At 47.7% G+C, this 17,153-nt stretch overlaps 1 protein-coding gene across 2 annotated transcripts in view; it reads left to right on the top strand.

Annotated features, from left to right (window-relative positions):
* NCF2 (neutrophil cytosolic factor 2) overlaps window positions 1–17,153 on the top strand; it is a 36,247-nt gene that overhangs the window by 2,516 nt on the left and 16,578 nt on the right. For both annotated transcript variants that reach the window (XM_011995342.1, XM_011995341.1), the window contains exons 3-7: window positions 1,421–1,503; window positions 10,060–10,168; window positions 13,447–13,581; window positions 14,782–14,889; window positions 16,169–16,228. In XM_011995342.1, the coding sequence (XP_011850732.1) occupies window positions 1,421–1,503; window positions 10,060–10,168; window positions 13,447–13,581; window positions 14,782–14,889; window positions 16,169–16,228 (495 nt within the window). The remainder of the gene's footprint in view (window positions 1–1,420; window positions 1,504–10,059; window positions 10,169–13,446; window positions 13,582–14,781; window positions 14,890–16,168; window positions 16,229–17,153) is intronic.

Raw genomic sequence — 17,153 nt, 5'->3', positions numbered from 1 at the left:
GCTCACTGCAACCTCCGCCTCCCTGGTTCAGGCGATTCTCCTGCCTCAGCCTCCCAAGTAGCTGGGATTACAGGCATGTACCACCAAGCCCGGCTAATGATGTTTCATTTTTCAAAGAAGCTTCTCCTATTTCCCTATCTTTTTTATCTTCCACGGAGCAATAAATAGTTATTACTACTCTCCTGGACAAGGTGCTCCGTTGTGTTGCACAGGAATTGTATCTTTATGTTTCACATCATTATCACCTCTAAAAACTCTACCTTCACTTCACAACACAGTCTCACTGCATTGTTTCACAGTAAAATTGTACTCTACTCAAACTAGGAGAACTCAAAGAAATTAGAGCAAACAGCAGTTAAATTCGTATGAATGAAAGACAGAAGACCAAAAATTTTAAAGTACTGATTTAGTAACATAGTGTCTACTGGCTCAAAGCTTCTATCTAATCACATTATTAAAACAGCAATAATAGAAATGAAAGTTACACTAATGAAAAAGGAACTCGGGAATGAGGTCATTAAATATAACTCACTATATTTTAAATATAGATATTATGTATTTTTTATTAGTATCAGGTAAATGTCTAAACTATCTATTCGGAATTCTACTCTCAGAGAAGGTCAGAGACAGTTACAAAGAAGGTGCTTCATATTATCAAGTCCATTTTTAAAATGATGAGCTCCTTTGGGAAAATGCTTTAGTCCTTTTTAATCTAAGATTTCTGTTGGAGATAATCCCTTAGTGTCTGCACCCTTATAGTCTACTTTGTCTTTATTTGTATCATTGGATTTCTTTTTTTTTTAAGACAGGGTGCCTCATTTTGCCGCCCAGGCTGGAGTGCAGTGGCGCTGTCACAGCTCACGGCAGTCTCCGCCTCCTGGGCTCAAGTGATCGACCCACCTCAGTCCCCCAAGTTGCTGGGACCACAGGCATGTGCCACCACACCTGACTAATTTTTAAATTTTTCATAGAGATGGGGTCTCACTATTTTGCCCAGGTTGGTCTTGAACTCCTGGGCTCAAGTGATCCACCTGCCTTGGCCTCCCAAAGTTCTGGGATTACAGGTGTGAGCAACTGCACCGGGCCATTATTGGATTCTTGTGTAGCTTTTCTAGGCCATATATGACTAACAAAAGCAGAAATCAGATGGAATCTGTATGGCTCCAGGAATGTTTTGTAGATCCACAGCAGAACTGGAATGACGATGCAAGGGATGCACACCACTGTCCCAGACTTGAGCTCCTAAATGTGAGAGTGAAGCGGAATGCACCGTGAGAGCACAGGGTGGGCCTTGAGGTGCCGAGGAGGGCAGACAGGAGAGCCGGGCACCGCAGGGGGCTAGGGTTCTGTGAGCCGTGGCTTATCTCACACCTCCTCGCTGCCTTGCATCATGGCCATGTCTGGACCCTTCTCTCCTCAGGCCTTTACCAAAAGCATTAACCGAGACAAGCATTTGGCAGTGGCTTACTTCCAACGAGGGATGCTCTACTACCAAACAGAGAAGTAAGTGGTTCCATGTTGCACCAACTGGAGAATTTCGAAGAGAAACCTAAGGGGTCTCAGTGTTGCTGACTTGGTGTTTGAGAAGTAGCTTCCCAGCCTCTGTTGGGAAATGTGACTGGCCCTTCTGGGGACAGTTATGCAATAAAGCAGCAGGTGAGGCAGGAGTTCTCACTGGGGAGGGAAGGCAGGTCTGCTGCCAGATTATAAACCAGCTGTGTCACAGGCACAATGAGTCTAGGTAACCACCACGGGCCTGATACTCAGCTGGTGTGGCACCCCACCAGTGTCCCTGATGGGGTCACCCATGGAGGTCTCCTATGAGGTGCTCAGCTGTCACAGAATGGGGATGATCATGAAACTGCATCAAAACCTGGCTTCATCCCAGCAAAATGCATTTTCAAAACCTGGTTTAATCCATTTGAGGAAATATAATTCAGCTGCAAAAACAATAATAGAAATTAACATTATAAGAACAAATTAACACAGGTAAGTAAGTAGCATATGTATTTATACAGAAAACATTTGCAGTAGACATTAATTTTTTTTTTTTTCCCCCTAGACGGAGTTTCACTCTTGTTGCCCAGGCTGGAGTGCAAGGGTGCGATCTCAGCTCACTGCAACCTCCGCCTCCCAGGCTCAAATGATTCTCCTGCCTCAGCCTCCCGAGTAGCTGGGACTACAGGCATGCGCCACCATGCCCAGCTAATTTTGTATTTTTAGTAGAGATGGGGTTTCTCCATGTTGGTCAGGCTGGTCTCGAACTCCCAACCTCAGGAGATCTGCCCACCTCAGCCTCCCAAAGTGCCGGGATTACAGGCGTGAGCCACAGTGCCCGGCCAGATGTTAAATTTAAAAACAGATTTCAAAACAGTGTGTATAGTATAGTCCCATTTCTGTATCACAAAATAAAGTCTGGAAGGTCATAGACCAAAATGTTATCAATAATTCTCTCTGGATGGTGGGATTATAGGAAAATCCATTTTCTTCTATCACCCTATCTGTATTTTTAGATTTGTTTATAGTCAACATGGAATAATTAGTACAAATATTAATAAATTCAAAATGAAAGTTAATCTCAATTTCTCCTCCCTCTCATCCTGCACAAATATCTCATAACAAATAACAAAGGAAAAAAATTCTAAGTGATAATTTCAAATGTTTGGGGGGATGGGAAACTGACCCTTTGTAGAAATTGTTCCACCAGTGTGCATAAGTTCTAGGGAAAAGGAATTTGGCTCAGGCTGATAAGAACTTTTTTTTGTTAATTTTGAGACGGAGTTTCGCCCTGTCGCCCAGGCTGGAGTGCAGTGGCGCGATCTTGGCTCATTGCAACCTCTGCCTTCCGGGTTCAAACAATTCTCCTATCTCAGCTTCCTGGGTAGCTGGGATTATAGGCGCCCGCTACTACATCCTGCTAATGTTTGTATTTTCAGTAGAGACGGGATTTCACCATGTTGGCCAGGCTGATCTCGAACTCCTGACCTTGTGATCCACCCACCTCAGCCTCCCAAAGTACTGGGATTACAGGCGTGAGTCACCGAGCCTGGCCTAATAAAGAACTTTCTGACAGTGAAAATGGTCTGTGCAGGGTGTGAGTGGGGTGAGGGTGAGGCCAGGCATGGATGGAGCAGCAGGGAGATTGTAGATGATGTCCAGACATCAGACAGAGGGCTGGGCTCTGATTCTCTTCCACCCTGAAAGGCTTTGATCCTATGGTTTGGTCAGAAACAGCCTGTAAAACCTGTGTATGCAGCTGTTGCTAAGGGCAACCACAAGATGCTCAAAGGACTTTAAAGATGTAGATGCAGTTAGTTACCTGAAGAAGTGAAAGTAGAAGTGAAGTCTTTTCTAAAAGAAAAACCAGACACAATGGCAATCTGGGGAGAAAGAGAGCCTGGGATTGGGGGAAGATATCCAGGCATTTAGCTTTTTCTTCCCCCCATATTTAATGTGACATATTTATTATGACTTTATAAACTTTTTTTAATTTTACTTTTTTTTATTTTAATGTTTGTGGGTACGCAGTAGGTGTATATATTTATGGGACACATGAGATATTTTGGTACAGCAGGTGTTTATCTTGACTGACATCTTGCCTCCAACTGCCTGTTCCCTCTCTTAACATCCTTCTCTTTCTCACTCCCCGCTACCCCATCTCCAGACTATAGAATATGCAGGGAGGCCTAACAACAAATCGTTCAGCCGATCTTAAATCTCAAAACACAAACTCTAAGGCCATTCCTTAGTGAGCTCTAATAGCCTATAAAGAAGAAATACTAACTGGCAAAAGAGTGAAGGCTCCCAGAAAGAGTTTCCTTGAAAAAATGCCCGTGAGTCCCAGGATCTGGAAGTTTACGGTTTTGAGTGATTAGAAAGATCTTGGAAAGGTCTAAAAGTAAGACCCAGGATTCAATTAATCTGTGATTGGTAATATTAATAGTTATACCTGAGAGAAAAATCTACCAAGTTTTATCTGTAATTCAACAATGAGGAAATTATACAAATGAGGCACTAATCTCAACTTCAAGCCGGCTCTCTTGCGCAATTCCCTAGGTGTTGGTATTCCCTTTGAAGTTCTGTTCTTGACCCTTTTCCCTTTTATGACTGCAGCAGTGGTTGTTAAATGGCAAAATGTGTTTCCAGAAATAGACTCACAAGCACACACATTCGTTTATGTACAATTCAGGGACTATGGATACAGAAGTCCGTATGTGAACCTTGAGGATCCATTCCTGGGCAAGGCCACCCTCTCCCATACGGCTGGCCTCCATTTCTCATGGAATCTGTACCTGGGATCCATCCAGGGAATGTCTCTTTCTCTAAACCTCATCAGGTTGACCTCTTAAATATTTCTTAAATCCACCTATTTCTCTCCATCCCCACTAGCACTACCTTGGTTGAGACCCTCATTTTTCACCAGGACTACTGCAGTCACTTCCAAACTGATTTCCCAGCCACTGCTCTTGTCCCCTCCATTCGTATTCCAGAGTGATCTTGTAAAAAAACAAACAGTGCAATCTGTGTGAGAACTTCCAGTGGCTTCCATGACTACAGGATAAAAGCCAAATTCCCTTGCCTGTTCTTATGTGGTTCAGTTGCTGCCGCCCACTCATGCATCCTCCGTGCCTTTGCCCCAGCCGCGCCCAACCACTAGGGCAGTGCCCACTCCCTCTTTTGAGCCTCCTTTTGTAACATGTCTGGCCCATGACAGATATTTGCTCCCTGTACGTATTTGTCTTCTCCACTACTCTACGAATTTCGTAAGAGAAGAAATCTTTACTTACTCATGCTTGTATTTCAGTATCCAGCATAGTAGTTACTCAATAAATGAGTGTTGGATTAAATAAAAGTGAGCAAAATATAGTCTGTTTCAAGGGACTTATAAATTAAAAAGGGGAAACAAGTCAAGAACACCAGTAACTGTAATGCAAGGCAGAAGCGGGTAAGTGCTGTAAAAGGTAGTTTTAAGTAAGTGGGATGGGGGCTAGAGAAAGTACTTCTTAATGTGTGGGATAGAAATTCCCTCAGATTGGCCGGGCACAGTGGCTCACACCTGTAATCTCAGCACTTTGGGAGGCCAAGGTGGGTGGATCACCTGAGGTCAAGAGTTCGAAACCAGCCTGGCCAATATAACGAAACCCCATCTCTACTAAAAATGCAAAAAATTAGCAGCACATGGTAGCAGGTGCCTGTAATCCCAGCTACTTGGGAGGCTGAGGCAGGAGAATAGCTTGGACCTGGCAGGCAGATGTTACAGTGAACCGAGAAGACACCACTGCACTCCAGCCTAGGCAACAGAGCAAGATTCTGTCTGGAAAAAAAGAAAAAAGGAATTCCCTCAGATTACAAAACGCAATTGTTTAAGGCTGATAATGTTATGGATGGAGGTTTTTTCCCCCCTCTATTTCCCTCTATTTTCCCCACTTTCATATGTTTTTGTATTGCTCTTCCGTCATTATGAAGTTCCAACAGAACAAAGTTAGAGCACATTTCTGAAAAGGCAGGCGGAGTCTCAGTGATGACCACGGCCAAGCTGTCTCGCCTCTCTGGCCCAGCCTTGTCATCTGAAAGGCACAGGGGCTCAAAGCTGTCTTTCAGATCCTGTGCATTATGAATCCTAGGCCATGACAATAAGGGTGAGACCCATTCCGTGGAGCTGGCTTAATGAGGCTCCATAGCAAAGCCTTCTCCCTGCTGACTTGGAAACAGAAAAGGGAGTGGGCCCAAACCTCTGTCACAGCAGCCACTGCAGCCTCCCAAAGGTGTCTGACGTTTGGACGTTCTTTCAGCTTGCTGAGATTCCATTATCCTGGGTGCAGGTGTATGAGCTGCGGACTCCGGACGCATGGGGCACTGGCAGCACGGGAACAAGCAGTTCACTTCAGCGGTTCCTAAGAAACCTCCCAGGAGTATTACAGAAATGGGGATTATAAACTCTCTCAAGCCTGGAGCTTGTGAAAAGCTATGGCAAGGTTGCTGCTTCAGCTGGTGGATACCCTGCCTGGGAGGAGAGGCGGCTTTGGGTGCAGTCAAGGCGCCCCACGGGGTGTCACTGAAGTGTGAGTGTGAAGAAAGCACCCACGCCCAGCCCAGCAGAGCCCAGCGGGAAGCTGCCAGCACCTTGGCTGCCTCCTGGGGGATGCTTCCACATGGCCCCAAAGAGAACCACTGAAGAAGGGCTAGAGGGAGGCAGGGGCTGCGGCAGCACGGGCCACTGGCACACAGCGCTGAGTGCTATTTTGGGATTCTCATACTGAGCTTATCGCGACCCTGTACAGTGGGAAAAGAGCTGTGTGTCAAAGCAGAACCCCCTTCAGGGCTGCAGCTCTGGGTAAACAAGTGGAAAGGCCGAAGAGAGGCTTGCAGCAGGGAGGGAGGGGGCTGGGAAGCAGGCCGATGCTTTCAGAGACATGTTTAAAAACGACACTGAGCAAGGATGCCCCCTCCCTGTTTTAAAAATTAATTGATTAGGCCCTGTGCAGTGGCTCACACTTGCAGTCTTGCTGAGGTGGGAGGATTGCTTGGACCCAGGAGTTCGAGACCAGCCTGAGCAACATAGTGAGACCCTGTCTCTATAACAAAATTAATAAATAAAATAAGTAATCTTTTTTTTAGAGAAGGGGTCTCACTATACTGTCCGGGCTGGCCTCAAACTCCTGGGCTCAAGTGATCCTCCTGCCCCAGCCTCTGGCGGAGCAACTGGAACTGCAGGCTCAAACCTCAGCCCCGGCCCCACCCTGTTTTTTTGGTTGTTGGGTTTTCTTTCTTTTCTTTCTTTCTTTCTTTCTTTTTTTTTTTTTTTTTTTTTCTGAGACAGGATTTCATTCTGTCGTCCAGGCTGGAGTGGGGTGGTGCAATCACGTCTCATGCAGTCTTGACTTCCTGGGCTCAGGTGATTCTCCAACCTCAGCTTCCCGAGTAGCTGGCACTACAGGCACGTACCACCATGCCTGGCTAATTTTTTGTACTTTTAGTGAGATAGGGTTTTGCCATATTGCCTGGGCGGATCCACGCTGTCTTTAAAACAAAGCAAATGCTCTGAATAACTTGTCAGTTATTTCTCTCTCTCTCCCACCAGGCCCAAATCTGTAGACACCTTTTTTTTTTTTTTTTTTCCAGAGTGTCGCTCTGTCAACCAGGTTGGAGTGCAGTGGCATGATTTTGGCTCATTTCAACCTCTGCCTCCTGGGTTCAAGTGATTCTCCTGCCTCAGCCTCCTGAGTAGCTGAGACTATAGGCACGCACCACCACACCCAGCTAATTTTTTAGTATTTTTAGTAGAGACGGGGGTTTCACTATGTTGGCCAGGCTGGTCTCAAACTCCTGACCTCAGGTGATCCACCTGCCCCAGCCTCCCAAAGTGCTGAGATTACAGGCGTGAGCCATTGCACTGGGCCTCTGCAGACATCTTGATGGGCTAGGGAATTATTAGGAGGATTTTGCTGGGCCCATGCAATGCCAGATAGACCCAGGTGGTGTCACTTCCCAGCTGAAATCCATCTGCTTAGCCAGCTCAGCAGGGAGGAAGGCGCGTTGGTAGGTTAATACCGACGGCACGTAAAGTGTGTGCCCTCTGAGACCTTCAGCGAGCTCCCAAACAGGCAATAGAACACAGTGGAAACGGCAGCTGCCAGGGAACAGGAAACCTCTGCTTCTGTCTGTCCCCTTCACGGTGGAAGAGGCTCAGTGGCTCAGTGAATTGAAGCTAGTTACCCCACCTTCTGGCTTAGAAAGAGGAACCTGATTTCTGGGGTACTTCTGGGTACCTTATTCATCTTTCCAGGAGCCCAGAAAGATGCGTGGAAAAGACATGAAAGGCCCATTGCTACTTAAAGAATGGCCTGCATGCATTTAGTAGATTTTACAATCATCTTTATTAACAGGGATACTAGAGAAAGCCAGCTTCCTATTTCACACCCAAGCTTTCTTCTCTTATTTCCTGCATAGCCACTGCTGCCGCTGTGTGACTTACCTCAACCCTAACAGTGATGGCTTCTCCCCCAGTCACACTAGCACCCATTCCTTATGATTGTCTTGACCAACCAGCCCTTGTGCTCAGCTCTAAACTTCCATGAGATCAGAGTTCAGCTTCTACATCACGTATTTTTAAAATATCCTGACAATAGCTTATATGGCATGGAGCTTTAAGTAAGCATGTAATAAGTGGCTGGTGTATGGATTAATTGGTAGAGTGTTAGAGCTAAAGAAAGTAAAATAACAACAACAACAGTAATAAATTACTGTGTGTGCCAGGTACTGTCTGAGGTACCCAAATGCTTCATCTCCTTTATTTCTCACAGTGACCCTGTGAGGTATATGCTGTTATTATCCTCTTATTCTAAAGATGGGGAAACAGACTTAGGGAAGTGAGGTAACTTGCCCTTTCTCACCAGACAGTAAGTGACAGAGCCAAGACTCAAGTCCAGGTGGCTTTGACTCCAGAAATGGGATCCATATACTGGCAAGCTCCCTATATGCTATGTTCTGTGCATGTAACATGTCCCTGTATACAATATGCTGCCATAATGTTGGCGTGGCACTTCAGGCCAGGGAAGTGACTTGCTAGGGTCCCCCAGTTAGTGGCAGAGCTGTTGGATCTGGACTCTGGCTCCTGGCCCCTTCGCTACACCACACTGCCTCTCGAGGATTCCTGCCAGCCCGTGTCCACATTCCAGACTTATCTCCACGAGAAGCCAGGTTGGCAGCTCCGGGTCAGATGGTGGACTAGGGACTTACAGACTTACAGTCCAGTTGCCCAGGTGTGAGCCACAACCAGGCAGCCAAATTTGTTCCTGCCAGGTCGGGAGGCTGAGGGTAGCCAGGCTGGGTAGCTTGTGCCTGCTGCTCCCACTCCCTATGGCCCAGCAATGGCTCCCTTCCACCAGGGCTTCTGTGGAGCCCATGGTCAAGGCCCGGGCCAGCATCCTCAGGAGTGTGTGTCCAGGTCCCACCCACATGCCTGTGGGTCCCACTGATGTGGCCAGCTCCCATTCTCTGCTACAAGTCCCAGGACAGCAGCCCTGATATACCTTGAGCCAGTCAGCTTCACGCCGATCCAGCAGCACAAGGCAATGGGAGCAGCATTAGAAAAACTATCTGGGGCCAGGCATGGTGGCTTGTGCCTGTAATTCCAGCACTTTTGGGAGACCAAAGCGCGCAGATCAATTGAGGTCAGGAGTTTGAGACCAGCCTGACCAACATGGTGAAACCTGGTCTCTACTTAAAATATAAAAAATTAGCCGGGCGTGGTGGGGCTCACCTGTAGTCCCAGCTCAGTCCCACTCAGGTGGCTGAGGCAGGAGAATCACTTGAACCCGGGAGGTGGAGCTTGCAGTGAGCTGAAATCCTGCCACTGCACTCCAGCCTGGGCAACAGAGTGAGACCCTGTCTCAAAAACAAAACAAACAAAAAAGGAGGAAATACCATATAGCTTAAGTGGTTGTTTTTTTCTTTTCCAAAGTGTGGGGAGGAGGCAGAAGTGGGGGCGATGAGGAAACAAGACCACAAAACCAAGCTCTAAGCTGAACTCAAAAGAAGCCATGGGCGAAGGCAGTGGGCAGGGGGTTGATGGTGGCAGCTGTGAGAAGGGGCCCCTCTGAGCTGTGCCAGGCTGGCCTGGCCTGATGGTGGGAGCCAGGAGTGAGCAGTATTCCAAATCAGCTCTGAACACTCTGCAGGGACACAGGCTGGGGGCAGGTGCTGGCTCTGCTTGGAGCTCTCAAGAGAGAATGAGAGCTTCACTGGAAAGCGAGAAGCCAGGTTGTCAGAAAGGTGACAGTTGTATGCAGTCAGTAGAGAAGAAACTCCCTGTGACTGTCCAAGACGAGGCGCTCAGGGTTGCTGCGAGGCACAGCCCTTGGTGGGGGGGCACCATTCCCAAGGAGTTCTATAGAATACTTGGGCTCAGGATTGCTGAAAACTAGAATGGGTCAAAAGGAACTGAAAGGCTTCTTGTCCCAGTGAAATAGATGGGGAAGGCAGAAACAGACTCACATTTTATGCTGCATTTATTCCTCCATGCACTAGACTGCTGTATTTTCTCCCTCTGTCCTGCAGATACGATTTGGCTATCAAAGACCTTAAAGAAGCCTTGATTCAGCTTCGAGGGAACCAGCTGATAGACTATAAGATCCTGGGGCTTCAGTTCAAGCTGTTTGCCTGTGAGGTAAGGAGAACGGGGCCTGGCCTGGGCAGGCGGGGATCATGGCTGGATGGACAGCTGACAGTTCAGATGCACAGTGATCTGTTGACACCTCCAGGAGCTCGGAAAAACCATTTTACCTCCTCTGCCTTGAGACTCAGATTTTCCTTGAAGAAAAGACTGAGATGGATTATTTCAGGCTCATCAAGGCATTGTCATCAGTTACCTGGGGGCATACGTTTTATAAATGTGAAGCCCAAAGGACCACGCAAAAATGAGCACACTGGGCTCTCTGAAGGGAGGCTGGACACGAGTATGTTGGCTTGTGGAAATATTCATGATAATTTGCATGTTTTGTTTAGCAATTCAGATTGACAAGCTATTTGTTCAGCATTTTGCTAGCAAATCCAAAATCATGAGTTCATTGTCCATGCAGGACCTGCCAGAACCTTGCTCAGTTCTCAGGTTTATAGACCACACTCTTAACTATCCATGGTTCTTACCCCATGTACTTGATTGATACCTAAAGAGAGAGTGAGGATAATTTGGAATAAATCTGTCCCCTCTTGCTCAAAGAACAGCTCAAGGCACATATTTAGGTAAAGATTTCTGCAGAACAACTTCTTTTCTCTGTTATCAAAAGGGAGAGACATGACCGGCTTTGACTTTGCAGGTTCATTTACTTTTTCCAGTTGGCCCTTCCCACCCCTCCTACTTCCAAATATATACTAGCAGTTTTGAAAACCAAAATTCCTGTAAATGTCACAGACCTTTCTTTAGAAAAATCGCTGACAAAAGTCCCCTTGCTTTAGTTTCTCAGGCACAAGAAGTCAAGTGTTCCCAGGGTCGCTCGGGGCTAATAATAGAGTTTGTAGCCACCCTCGGCCTCTGGGGACATGTGGCCCCACCTCTACTCTGCAGCAAGCTAGCAACGAACTTCACTTCTCACAGTGTGGGAAGATGGGGCTTTGCAGTGGGAATTGGCTGCCATTTGGCCAGCTTCTCCAGTAGGGTTTCTTAGTTGTAGCTCTGTTAATGTGTTGGACCAGACAATCTTGTATTGTGGTGGAAGCGAGAGGGGTTGTGGTGCATCCTGTGCATTGTGGGAACTTTGACAGCATCTCTAGCGTTTAGATGCTAGTAGCACTGTCACCACCACTCCCCATCCAATGTGACAGCTAAAATACCTCCAGACATTGACGATAAGCCAATGACAGCCACTTATACAGATTAAAAAGTTGGGGGACAGGCCGGGCGCGGTGGCTCAAGCCTGTAATCCCAGCACTTTGGGAAGCCGAGACGGGCGGATCACAAGGTCAGGAGATCGAGACCATCCTGGCTAACACGGCGAAACCCCGTCTCTACTAAAAACACAAAAAATTAGCCGGCGAGGTGGCGGCGCCTGTGGTCCCAGCTACTCGGGAGGCTGAGGCAGGAGAATGGTGGGAACCCGGGAGGCGGAGCTTGCAGTGAGCTGAGATCTGGCCACTGCACTCCAGCCTGGGCGACAGAGTGAGACTCCGTCTCAAAAAAAAAAAAAAAAAAGTTGGGGGACAAGTGGCTCTAGAAAAAGGATTATGTCACAGCAGCATCAAAGTACAATTCCGTGGGAGGAATGTTTCCCCTGGAGCTGGGGTTAAAATGGCTCTGGGAGGACAGAAAATACTGACTGAGTGACCCTCTCTGCAAGTAAAGCTGAACTTTTCAGGGTCTAAGGCCTTCTTTGTCACATGGGACCTTCCAGTCATTTCCCTACTTATAATCCTTCTCTTCCTGATGTGGTATGATCCTGGCTTCTGAGAATCACATTATCATGTTTGAAGAGTGTCAAGGTTATTCTCATCATCAGTTCATAAAGACTGATTGCAGGAAAATGTCTTAAGAGAAGGCGGCTGAAACCAAATAGGAAGTTTTAAATGATCTGAGTTCTTTCTTTCTGCACACAAGGTCAGGAGTGGGCTGGAGAAGCCAACGAGTTCAGAAGGCAGTAGTAGCTCACTGACTCTCAGAAATAGGCCTGAAAGGAGTCCAGATGCCACTTCTGGGGTTCATCCTGGCCCCCACCATTCAGCACCAGCCGCTAATGCCACAGAAACACCAATCCTGCCACCTGTCTGAGTTTGGCAAGGTCACGTCGTTGTTGGCAGGAGGCCTCAGTTCGTCGCTGCATGAACTTCTCTCTAGGGTTGCCTAAAGTCTTGTCATGACGTGGCAGCTGGCGCCTCTGAGAGCGAGTGACCCAAGGGCAAGACAGAGTGTCAATGTCTTTTATCATCTAGCCTCAAATGTCACACCCCCTCATTTCCATATGTCCTATTTAAAACATTTCTTTCAGTCAAGCCATTTTTTTAGATCTTGGTAATGCATCCAAACGATTATTTGATTCTGTGTGTATATTGTGAAGCATAATAATAAACACTCAAGAACCACAACCCAACTCAACACCTGGAAAAGTATGACTACTGTTGCATTTACCATTCCCTCCCCACCCCAGGCGAAGGTGCCCCTGGCTTCTGTGCTAACCTCTGTCTTCTGGGTTCAAGCAATTCTCCTGCTTCAGCTTCCCAAGAAGCTGGAATTACAGGTGCCTGCCACCATGCCCAGCTAATTTTTGTATTTTTGGTAGAGACAGGGTTTCTCTGTGTTGGCTAGGCTGATCTCGAATTCCTGACCTCAAGTGATTCACCCATCTTGGCCTCCCAAAGTGCCGGGATTACAGGCGTGAGCCACTGTGCCTGGCCTGTGTTGCTACATTAGTCTTTTACTCACATGGTCTGGGCCAGGTTCTGCTGGTGCTGGTACAGGAGGTTGCATCTTGATCCCTCTTCCTGCCCTGTACCTGTCCAGTGTTTAAGCCTAGGCGCAGTGGCAGGAGCTGGACTGGAAGGCCACACACCTGTATTTTATTCCCAACCCTGTGTCTGCCTCTAGAAGGAGCCTTGAGCAAGTCACTCTTTCACTAAAGCAACTCACACTAAAACAGCACAATTCTTCTTCCTCTTTTTTAACCGGTTTGAATACACTGCATACAATAGTTCTTGTCCGTTCCTAACCTATTTGATTGTTAGAAGAGTACACATGATGTTGCATTTATGCATTCCATGGTGTTTTCTTAACACCATGTTTGTGTTTGATGTACCTCAATAGCAAGACTAACTGCACTATATCTTAGATATTCCCAGGAGAGCTGAGGAAGGGAGAAAGGCTACCAGCAACACTCCCGGACTACACGTGTGAGCCCTTCCCCGGCACCTTGATTTGGAGCAGTCTCAAATTTTATGTTGCGGTCTGTACTTTTCTAGGTGTTATATAACATTGCTTTCATGTATGCCAAGAAGGAGGAATGGAAAAAAGCTGAAGAACAGTTAGCATTGGCCACGAGCATGAAGTCTGAGCCCAGACATTCCAAAATCGACAAGGCCATGGAGTGTGTCTGGGTAAGCGTATTGGTGATGCAGGTGGGGAGAGGATTTCACTGTATTCTCTTTTGTCTCAGAGGACATGCCATTGAGAAGCCATAAAAGTGGTGCTTTTACTTTCTGTGAGTCTGGGTAACACAGATGTTAGGGTATAGTTCCACTTACGATCTTGAATCTGTGCTGAGAACCTGAGGCCTAGAGTATGGGATGGCAGAGGCCTGGCAGCACACCGCCCTCGCAGTGGGGCTCCTGGGCAATGCAGAACAGGATACCGGATGCTGGAGCGGCGCTGCACAGACTGTAAGCACTGAGAGGGCAGACACCACGTCTGCTGGATCACCACTGAGTCCTCACAGCCTGGCACAATGCTAGGCACATAACAGCTCTCAGCAAAAATGTTTTGTTTTGTTTTGTTTTGTTTTGAGATGGAGTCTCGCTCTGTTGCCCAGCATGGAGTACAGTGGTGTGATCTCGGCTCACTGCAGCCTCCGCCTCCTGGGTTCAAGCAATTCTCCTGCCTCAGCCTCCTAAGTAGCTGGGATTACAGGCGCATGCCGCCATGCCTGGCTAATTTTTGTATTTTTAATAGAGATGGGGTTTTGCCATGTTGGCCACGCAGGTCTCGAACTGTTGACCTCAGGTGATCTGCCCACCTTGGCCTCCCAAAGTGCAGGAATTATAGGCGTGAGCCACCACGCCTGCCCAAAAAATGTTTTGATTATGTGAATGAGTGATAAAAATTATCCATCGTTCAAGCATATTTGTGAATAAGGCTAGCTTTAAATCTGATTTTTAAAACACAGAGAAGAGGACTCAAGTCAGTCTTTATATGCCTATCCTCGTCAGCAGACACTCATCCAAGGGAACACTCTCATGAGCCTCGCTCAATCCCGGGCCAGCCTCGTTGCGGTGGTGCCGTCTACACCATTAGAGAACCCCACGGACACCACACAGAGAGGGAGAGGAGCAGTTCCTCTGGGAAAAGAGGGTGCTGGGCATATAGCAGCAAACAATGTCCACGTGGCCTCGCAGCAGAAGGTGGTATTCAAACCAAGGGTTCCTACCTGAACACCCTAGAGTAATGACAACACTCATTTGGAAAAAGTGCTTCTATGTGGTTATCTCAATAAATTCTTGCATCTATTCACTGAGGGAGGCAGGACAAGCATCGTCACCCCCATTTTCAGATAAGGAAATGCTACGTTTTCTGTGCTACAGAAGCAGAAGCTGTATGAGCCAGTGGTGATCCCTGTGGGCAGGCTGTTTCGACCAAATGAGAGACAAGTGGCTCAGCTGGCCAAGAAGGATTACCTAGGCAAGGCGACGGTAGGTGTCCCCTGAGTCTCCTGTGGCCTGGGCCATGTGGAGCAAGGTGGGAGGGACTCTTGAGAAGAGGGCAGCCTCCTTGTGGCTCTGTCCCTGGGATGGCAACAAGAGACTTGTTTCTAGGACAGAGGTTTGGCTGAAAGATAGGCAACCACTTCTAGTTTATTTTCTCCAGGCTGCTCCCATTCCTCCCTTCCAGCTTGACCCTGGGTGAGAGCCACAGGGTTCCCCACAGGATGCTGAGTCTTGGGGACTGAGCCAGTGGAGGGAAAACATAGCCATGAGGAGCTCACTAAATGTGAAGAGAAGGCCGGGCAGAGTGGCTCATGCCTGTAATCCCAGCGCTTTGGGAGGCTGAAGTGGGAGGATCACTTGTGGCCAGGAGTTTGAGACCAGCCTAGCTAGTGGAGAGGCTGAGGCAAAAGGGTCGCTTGAGCCCAGGAGTTCAAGGTTACAGTGAGCTATGATTGCACCACTGTACTCTAGGCCTGGGCAACAGAGAAAAAAAAGAATTTTTATTCTTTCCAAAAATAAAAATAAATATGGAAAGAACATGTTGGGGAAAGAGATCAGCATGGGATCCTCTTGGATTAATGCTCCTTGTAGTTAACGTGTTAGTGGGCTGAGGAGTCTTTCCCCACTTCCACAGCCCTGTGTTTAGACTATGTCTTAAATTGGACTTCTTCTAAATCCAGGTCTTGGCCGGGTGTAGTGGCTCACGCCTGTAATCCCAGCACTTTGGGAGGCTGAGGCAGGTGAATCATGAGATCAGGAGTTCAAGACTAGGCTGGTCAACATGGTGAAACCCCATCTCTACTAAAAATACAAAATTAGCCAGGTGCTGCGGTGCATGCCTGTAGTCCCAGCTACTTGGGAGGCTGAGGCAGGAGAATCGCTTGAACCTGGAAGGTGGAGGCTGCAGTGAGCTGAGATTGCGCCACTGCACTCCAGCCTGGGCAACAAAGCATGACTCTGTCTCAAAAAAAAACAAAAAAAACACAAAAAAGGGTAATTTGACGTTATACAAATTGCACCTCAATAAAAACATTTGTTTTTAGAGAGGAGAAAGCAAGCCTCTGTTAGCAGGGGTGGGGTGAATACTCGTTTCCTCCGTTGCTGAAATCCTAATCCAGAGGATCAGGAATCTAATCCTCAGTTACTGTCCACGTCTGAAACCAGACTCAAGTGAGAACCGGTCTAGGGCATGAGCAAGGAGGGAGACCCAGAAGAATGGAAACCTTGTTGGCAGAGCCTCACACCCTCCTGTCCTTGATTTCAGGTTGTGGCGTCTGTAGTGGATCATGACAGTTTCTCTGGGTTTGCCCCTCTGCAACCACAGGTGAGGCAATCCTGACCTTCTCCATGGACCTAGGCCTCAAGAGCTTTCTGTGAAGCATTTGATTCGAGAGACTATGTGTGCTGAGCTGCCTTATTGAAAGGGCTCCTTCAAGTGGCCCTCGGTGCAGCTGAGGGATCTGCCTGCCCTCTCTCAGTCCTGGGTTCCATGGCTGGTAAGGAAATAAGGCAGTGTCAGGCTTCACCCCAAGTCCTCTGAAGCTAACTCTCCTGCTTCCCCACAAATGCCAGTCTTCACGTCTCTAAAGAGATCTGCTGATACTCTCTCTGAAGCCTCAACCATTCTCTCAGGAAGGTGAAACACAAGCTATGGAAGGCTTGTTAACAAAGCCGCTTCTTGAGTACTGGGGCAAGAGGGGAACCCTGTGGGGCCTGGGTCTGAGGTTTGGGCTCTCCTGGCTCTACCCATCTGCTCATGTGCAGGCGTTTCCTTCGGGAACACAGGCAGGGCGCTGAGAGTGAACCCTTTTTCTGTCCAAACTGGGCTTGAAGAGGTGGGCTCACATGAACTGGATGACAGTGGATCTAGAAATGCAGACAGAGATTCCTTGTGAAGGGAAGAGGGGAAAACGCATTGAGGAAAATAGGAACTCTGTGCCAATGAAACTGTGATGGTGAAGAGCATTGGTCAGCACCAGCAGAGGGCGGGTTTTCTGAGCAGGGGCAGGTATGTTCCAGATCTAGATTCTGTGATCTGTTTCTTCACAATAAAGCTGATGAAAGCCTTGCTGAAGTCCCTTGAGCTTCAGTTCAGCCAGAGGCCATGAAGGGAACGCAGCCCAGGTCACTGGATCCCATGGTATTCAGTGTAGAACAGGGGAGGAGATTCTTGCCCAGTCAGTGGAATCCTGTGTCAAGTTTAAATACTCAGAAGTGGTCAGGCACAGTGGCTCACGCCTGTAATCCCA

This window comes from Mandrillus leucophaeus, unplaced genomic scaffold (genome assembly GCF_000951045.1).
Source record: "Mandrillus leucophaeus isolate KB7577 unplaced genomic scaffold, Mleu.le_1.0 Scaffold484, whole genome shotgun sequence".
Classification (NCBI taxonomy): domain Eukaryota; kingdom Metazoa; phylum Chordata; class Mammalia; order Primates; family Cercopithecidae; genus Mandrillus; species Mandrillus leucophaeus.
The sequence above is the reverse complement of the archived record's forward strand: the minus strand, read 5'-3'. Positions and strand labels throughout refer to the sequence as shown.